General features: G+C 46.4%; 1 protein-coding gene across 1 annotated transcript in view; it reads left to right on the forward strand.

Annotated features, from left to right (window-relative positions):
* Positions 1-6,895, forward strand: part of LOC135915139 (endothelin-converting enzyme 1-like) — a 105,467-nt gene extending 98,572 nt beyond the window's left edge. The window contains exon 11 of the mRNA XM_070538019.1: positions 6,013-6,895. Within this exon, the coding sequence (XP_070394120.1) occupies positions 6,013-6,243 (231 nt within the window). The 3' untranslated portion in view covers positions 6,244-6,895. The remainder of the gene's footprint in view (positions 1-6,012) is intronic.
* The last annotated feature ends 1,288 nt before the right edge of the window (positions 6,896-8,183 follow it).

Consider the following 8,183-nt stretch of genomic DNA (forward strand, 5'->3'; position numbering starts at 1 on the left):
GTATTCCCTTACCACTTCCAGCACCTCGCTACCTATCGTAAACTGCTGTTCTCTTCCGAGACTGTTAAACATTACTGCAGTTTTCTGCAGATTAATTTTTAGACCCACCCTTCTGCTATGCCTCTCCAAGTCAGTAAGCATGCATTGCAGTTGGTCTCCTGACTTACTAAGCAAAGCAATATCATCAGCGAATCGCAAGTTACTAAGGTATTCTCCATTAAATTTTATCCCCAATTCTTCCCACTCCAGGTCTCTGAATACCTCCTGTAAACACGCTGTGAATAGTATTGGAGAGATCGTATCTCCCTGTCGGACGCCTTTCTTTATTGGGATTTTGTTGCTTTCTTTATGGAAGACTACGGTGGCTGTGGAGCCGCTACAGATATCTTTCAGTATTTTTGCATATGGCTCGTTGCACTCTGCTTCCGTAATGCCTCCATGACTGCTGAGGTTTCTACTGAATCAAACCTTTTTCGTAATCAATGAAAGCTATATATAAGGGTTCGTTATATTCCGCACATTTCTCTATCACCTGATCCATAGTGTGAACATGGTCTATTCTTTAGTAGCCTTTAGGGAACCCTGCCTGGTGCTTTGGTTGACGGAAGTCTAAGGGGTTCCTGATTCTATTTGCAATTACCTTAGTAAATGCTTTGTAGGCAACGGACAGTAAGCTGATCGGTCTGTAATTTTTCACGTCTTTGGCGTCCCCTTTCTTATGGATTAGGATTATGTTAGCGTTCTTCCAAGATTCCGATACGCTCGAGGTCCTGAGGCATTGTGTATATAGGGTGGCCAGTCTTTCTTGAACAATGTTCTTACCATCCTTCAACAAATCTGCTGTTACCTGATCCTCGCCAGCTGCCTTCCCCTTTTGCATAGCTCCCAAGGCATTCTTTACTTCTTCCGGCGTTACTTGTGGGATTTCAAATTCCTCTAGACTATTCTCTCTCACATTATCGTCCTGGGTGCCACTGGTACTGTATATATCTCTATAGAACTCCTGAGACACTTGAACTATCTCATCTATATAAGTAATGATATTGCCGGCTTTGTCTCTTAACGCATACATCTGATTATTGCCTATTCCTAGTTTTTTCTTCACTGCTTTTAGGCTTCCCCCGTGCCTGAGAGCATGTTCAATTATATGCGTATGTAAGCTGTCTTACGCTTGTTGATTAACTTAGATAGTTCTGCCAGTTCTATTCTATCTGTAGGGTTAGAGGCTTTCATACATTGGCGTTTCTTACACAGATTTTTCATCTCCGGCGATAGCTTACTGGTATCCTGTCTAACGGAGTTACCACCGACTTCTATTGCACACTCCTTAAGGATGCCCATAAGATTGTCGCTCATTGCTTCAACACTAAGGTCATCTTCCTTAGTTAAAGCCGAATACCTGTTCTGTAGCTTGATCCGGAATTCCTCTAGTTTCCCTCTTACCGCTAACTCATTGATTGGCTTCTTGTGTGCCAGTTTCTTCCGTTGCCTCCTCAACTGTCGGCTAATTCGAGTTCTTACCATCCTATGGTCACTGCAGCGCACCTTGCCGAGCACGTCCACATCTTGTATGATGCCCGGGTTAGCGCAGAGTATGAAGTATATTTCATTTCTACTCTCGCCATTTGGGCTCCTCCACGTCAAGTTTCGTCTAACCTGCTTGCGGAAGAAGGTATTCATTATGCATATTCAGTTTTGCAAACTCTACTAACAGCTCTCCGCTGCTATTCCTAGAGCCTATGCCATATTCGCCCACTGACTTGTCTCCAGCCTGCTTCTTGCCTACCCTGGCATTGAAGTCCCCCATCAGTATAGTGTATGTTGTTTTGACTTTACCCATCGCCAATTCCGCGTCTTCATAAAAGCTTTCAACTTCCTGGTCATCATGACTGGGTGTATGGGCGTACACTTGTACGACCTTCAATGTGTACCGCTTATTAAGTTTCTAAACAAGACCTGCTACCCTCTCGTTAATGCTACAGACTCCCTGAATGTTACCAGGTACATCCTTAATAATCAGGAACCCGGCTCCTAGTTCTCGTCTCTCAGCTAAGCCCCGGTAGCACAGGACGTGCCCGCTTTTTAGCACTGTATGTGCTTCTTTTGTCCTCCTAACCTCACTGAGCTCTGTTATATCCCATTTACCACCCTCTATTCCTCCAATAACACTGCTAGACTCGCCTCACTAGATAACGTTCTAACGTTGAACGTTGCAAGGTTAAGATTCCAATGGCGGCCTGTCCGGAGCCAGGCATTCTTAGCGCCCTCACAGATCTGACCGCCGCTGTGGTCAGTTGCTTTGCGGCTGCTGCGGACTGAGGGCCGGGGTTGGATTGTTGTATTCATATAGGAGGTTGTGGCCAAGTACTGCACCAGGGTGGCCAATCCTGCTCTGGTGAGAGAGTGCATTATCGGTTCGGGTCACCGTGATCGCAGGCCGTACTCCACGCCTGTTTATGCAATTTTCTCAACACGCATTTTCTTTTTTAATCAATGTTATTCCTCTACATATACCTAAACATTCCTACAGCCAACATCTACCCCACTCAGTGCCAGCTTGCAAAATTTAGGTGAAGTATGCAAAAAAAAAACATTGAGCTAGACATTCCGTTTATATTTGCGTATTCCTCGCGTAACAGACTGCGCAGTAATTGGTTTGGGGACCTTTAGTGGAGTCTGAGCTCGAGCGCCGAAAGCAGTTTTATTAAACTATACCGCATACTGCATTTTGCCAGTAAGGTGTGTAAGATTTTTTTTCCAGTCTATGCTTCATCTTTCTTGCAGAAGGGTTGAAATCCGGGCCAGTCGGTACATATTCGAATGAAGAAATAAACCAGTCGCAAAACACAAAGGAGAAGAAGAAAGATTCATACCAGAACGACTGGATTGGCTCAGTTGAGAGTCCAGTCGTTGTGGTGCGAACCTGTCTTCTTGTCCTTTGTGTTTTGTGACTGGTTTTTCCCTTCATATTCTTTTTGTATTTTCTTTAGACCGGTGCGGTAGCTTAATTCGCGGCTCTGGCATTGCCCTACTAAACTCGAGCTCGTGGGTCGGATCTATTCCACTTAATTCATTGGTGACGAAATTGAAAAGCACTCCAGTACCTATGTTTAGGTGCGCGTTAAAGAACCCCAGCTGGTGATGACTAAACCGCGTGATAATTCAATACGCGTGTATAACCAATCTTATCGTGGTGTTGTACAAGGTAAAAAGACAAAATTTTTACCATTAACAAAGTTGGTGTATCCTTCGGCATGTTTGAGGGCTGTAAACAGAAGGAAATTATCCCCAATTTATATCACAGGAAAAAGAGGGCATACCAATCTTATGTCTCAAACTTCAATCTAATGTTTTTCCTAACTGTACGTCCAATTTATGAGCAGCTTACGTAATATAAACAACGGTTTCTGTTACGTGGTGCACTATTATAACACTAACGAAAGGGTGCCTCCCATACACGTAGAGATATATCCAGATCTGTTTTGTTCATTGAATGAGATGGCTGTGCTACCACGTGCACCACACAATTTTCATCGCCTGCAAACATGGTGACACTCTAGAAAATAATTCCTTGCCTGAATCGAGTTAGCAGACTTACATGTTGCCCCAAAGCAGGGCTTTTACGTTGAGTGACAGCTAAAAACTTGTTAAGCAGAAGTTATCAGCCCCCGTGTGCAAGTTCACTCAGCAAGTGGTGCACGTCTGCGCAACAGCCGCACCAGAATCTCTACTCTCCAGCAGCAGAGTCATTCGGAACAGTCCTCACTTACAGCAGTCACTTGCCTTTGAGATTTAAAAGTGATGTTATGCGTTGCATTTGAACAGACACGACTATTCAATAGTTTTTAAGAGTCAATTCTGGAATCAGATACAATGTGAATAGTATATACCATTTGATGAGACTTCTATGTTTCAAGTTCATTTCACCTGCTGACATGTTGGAAGAGATCGCCAGACCTGCTGTGGAGAATGTATTGTTCTTCGCCGCCTTCTTGATTCAGTCTGAGCACATATAGAAATATTTATTCAACACTGTTGAAAGGCCATTGGTTCACCTGGGGATGGTTGCGCCTACAATACTAGGATTCTAATAAACTTTATTTGCATTCGTGATGATACCTCCAGCCACAGGCCGTCGCTGGAAGCTGCCGTGTGCGCCACCACGAATGGGCCTCTTCTGAGGATTGTTGGCTGCACACCATTAACGCAGGTCCATGTAGTTTCACGCTAGAAGTCGTTACTCGATCCCTTGCTGAGTGCCCCGACGGCATACCACTGTTACGTACCTTAGTGTTGCCGCCGCGAGCCCGCAGGCATGTTCGCCTGAAGTGTATTAGAGGTTGGATTGTGCAACATTCTGACGAGACACACAGAAGAGAAACACACACCACAGAGCGGTGTGGTGTGTGTTTCTCTTCTGTGTGTCTGGTCAAGATGTTGCGCAATCTAACCTCTAATATGATATACCAACATGCCCAGTCGTCAACCTTGGCAAGTTTCGCCTCAAGTGACCGCACATGCGTCCAGTGGGCTCGTTCTCGGAAAGCGGTGAACTTCGTTTCGTATTATTCGAAATTCGGAATGTGCGCACGCTCCTATTTCTCACTGTAACTGTCAGAACTTGCCTTAAATGAGGCGCGCTGTGGCGATCAACGTATAACAGTAATTATTGTACTAAGTCTAAGAATGAATCCGTACACCGCTCATCCGATTAACAGCCCGCTCCGAAAGACCGATCAATGCGCGAGCCTAGTGTGGTAAAAAGGAATGGTGACTTTATACTGATGATTAGTGCACGATGACTACGGCAAAAGTGCAAGAAGCTATATATGCTGTTACGTTTCACCTCCGACGTGCGGTATAGCCGGCGCGGATGCAACGGACGTCGGGGCTTCGTTCAAAGCGGCGGAAATTTTGGCCAGTTCAGTGCTGTCCCAACGCCTGCTAAGCGCGTCCAGGCATGTTTCAATGCCACGTGTCTTCGTGTGTGTGTGTGTGTGTGTGTGTGTGTGTGTGTGTGTGTGTGTGTGTGTGTGTGTGTGTGTGTGTGTGTGTGTGTGTGTGTGTGTGTGTGTGTGTGTGTGTGTGTGTGTGTGTGTGTGTGTTGGTGCCCACGCTTGACAGAGCGCGGCACCCGGGGAGAGCTGCTCCCCAACTGTGAAGCGATGAGGTCTGACCGGCGCCGGCCAGGCGGATACGTCAGTTCTTATCACAACGTATCCGTGTGCCCCCGTCACGGGCGCCTCTTCGGAGTCGTTCCTTCTTGCCCTCGACTACGAGAGTATAAAAGCAGCTGCCCTCGGACGCCAAGAGAGGCTTCGATTTCTTCCGTCGAGTAACGTGGTCTCCCGTTTCTCCACTTCGATCGACCTGACCGGCCACTCTTTTGTGATGCTGAAATAAACAAGTTGTTCTGTTAGCAGTCGACTCATTCTTTGCCAGGACCTTCGGATGCTTCCAGCTGTGCACCAGGCCGCCAGGCCAACGCTACCCTTGGGGCTCTCGAGTCATTAGCAACAATGCGCTTTCCTTTAAGCACAGCACATTTCATGGCACCAACGTGAAGAACGGTATAGTGCTGCTATGTATCTTACTGCAAAGGCCCTTGTTCCGGTCGAGAATGCTCACTATTTCAGTTAGCGCAAATAAAGTGTCTGATAACTTTTGTGATAACAGCGTGTCCCAGCTAATTTTGCCAGAATTAAAAATATGCCGGTGCGCTTTAAGATGACCTAGTGCATGATGCGGACTGTTCCATGGAGTAAGTCACATTTTTTGTATTCTGCTCAATTTCATATTTGCACAAGATTAATTAATGAACTTCTGAAGCAACGAAGTTAGCCAAAATTCCAATTAGAAAGTTATAGTGTGCTTCGCAAAACGTCCAATTAAACAGTTTCTAACTTTCTACATATTAGGTATTAGTATTTTTCGGCGTACTGCAGGTGCCCGCGAAACAATAAAGAACGAAAAATACCACGTGACATGCCCACTTCCCCGTTGTGATTGCAGAGCCACCAAACGTTTCTCGTACAAACGAACACAGCATCTAGCCGGGTGTGCTGCCAACTAGAAGGTGACAGGACAGTGACGCACAGTGACGCAGTGACGCACGCTGCAAGCAGCTTCCTCGCCCCGCTGCTGAGGCCACGACCAACCAAGCAGCTGTTGTCGCAAGCCACGGCGAGGATGTGTGGAGGTCGTTCCAAGAAGAGAGCAAGTCGTCGTGCCAGCCTTTGGTGAGGGTATTTCTCTACGAAAGACTAGCGACATGCCACCCACATCCCAGCTTTTCTGCAGCGCGTGCTACCTTGCTGATCGTGCCACTCGATGTCTTCGCTGCTCTCCTCAGCGGCGCTGTGCCTGGTTTTCCCAAGCCCTGCGACGCGGCTATGGTGAGCGAGTAGGACTCTTCCGTTCCCGTACCGCTCTAGGAAGCTGGCTCCACCATGGTCAATTCGCGCTCGCAACGCCTTCCAACGCGAGGGACAACCGGTCTCCCGGCGGCTGTCACGCTCCAGGCGGCATTCAACAAAACATCTATCAGCAATATTGCCGGCACGGCTCTCTGCCATCCTACCACAGCGGGTGCGTCTTTCGCCGCTCCTCTCGTCTCAAAATAGCCCACGTGCTCGCTGCACTTCCCGGTGTGGTGGAGGTGCGAGTGTACCAGCGCCTGGACATCGTAGCCATGCATGCGGATTCTCCCGGGCGCCTGCAAGACCTTCTTGCTGCCGCGACGGGGCTGACAGGAATTGCAGTTGTCGCTCGCCACCCTCCCCTTCCCCCGTCGACCGGGTCACAGTGCACGGGTTTCGTGCACGAGGTGGATAAAACCATTCTGGACCACAAACTACAGGCGGCAGTCTCCGCAATCGTGCCTGTGGTGTCTGTCGACCGCATGCCATTCAGTGCGTGCACTGTGGGCGCCACGGTCTCACTATTACGGCCTGCGTTTTTCGAGAAAGGTGCCTGCGGTGCAGCGGTCAAGATTGTTTATTGGAATACCCTCAGGCCCCAAAAGGCATTACAGAGGGCGGGCGTAAACTGTGTTCATCCAATTGTAATAACAAAATCTTTCTTATATATTAAATAAAATAGAAAACTAATTATTAACTGAACAGGTTATTCTAACAGAGATATTCAAAGACAATAGCGTAAGCAACACTATTATACATGTATAACAGGAAACAGAATTACCAAATAGAAGCGTAGGTTATTGTAAGTGCTCAACGACGGTGGTCTCAAATAACTTTACATGTTCAACGCTGGCGACGGGGCTGGGAAGGTGGTTCCATTCTGAACTAGTCTTGTGTATAAGTGAATGCTGAAACAGCCTAGAATGCTAAAAAGGAATGTCGTCTTTATACTGCTGATTAGTGGGGGATGACAAATATGGTTGTGCTAATAGTTCGCATTTCAATTAGTGGTTCAAAAAAGCATGAGTAAAAGAGCCATAGGCTAGATATTTTTCTTCTTGTGAGCAAGTTAGGAAGGCCAAGAGTACATTTCATCATTGAAACACTGGCAGTACGGGAATAGTTAGATAATATAAAACGAGCTGAACGATTCTGAACAGACTATCGTTTCTGCATAGTTACGTAATCGCGGATCCCAGACAACAGACGCACGCTCGAGTTTAGATGTAATCTGGGTTTGATATAGTAATTATATTAAATAGCTTGCTGCTTCAGAAATATTGCCGCTTAGTTATCCTAGTGGGTGATTGCCATTGTTAATTACATAATTAACGTGAGTATGCCATGAGAGGTCATTTGCCATGTGCACACCAAGATACTTACAGGAGGTTACGTGCTCTAATAATGCGCCATCAATTTTATAAGCAAGTAATTCAGTGGCGTTAGAACGGGGAGAGAATTTCACACTCTTACATTTATTAGTATTGAGAGTCATGAATCATTTCGCTACACCAGCTAGAATTATTGTCTAAGTCAGACTGGAAGGCAAAGTTGTCGGATTCGTTAGGTATTTCAAGATAAGCAACACAGTCGTCAGCAAATAACTTTATATTGGAAGTAACAGTGTCAGGAAGGTCATTTATATATAGTAAGAAAAGCAGAGGACCAAAAATCGATCCTTATGGGGCAGATGCATTCTTCGCTGACGCCGCCAAATATGGCAGCGAAGACAGGTTTGCAATCACGGTCGTTGACGCGCGCGGA

This window comes from Dermacentor albipictus, chromosome 4 (genome assembly GCF_038994185.2).
Source record: "Dermacentor albipictus isolate Rhodes 1998 colony chromosome 4, USDA_Dalb.pri_finalv2, whole genome shotgun sequence".
In the NCBI taxonomy this organism is placed as follows: domain Eukaryota; kingdom Metazoa; phylum Arthropoda; class Arachnida; order Ixodida; family Ixodidae; genus Dermacentor; species Dermacentor albipictus.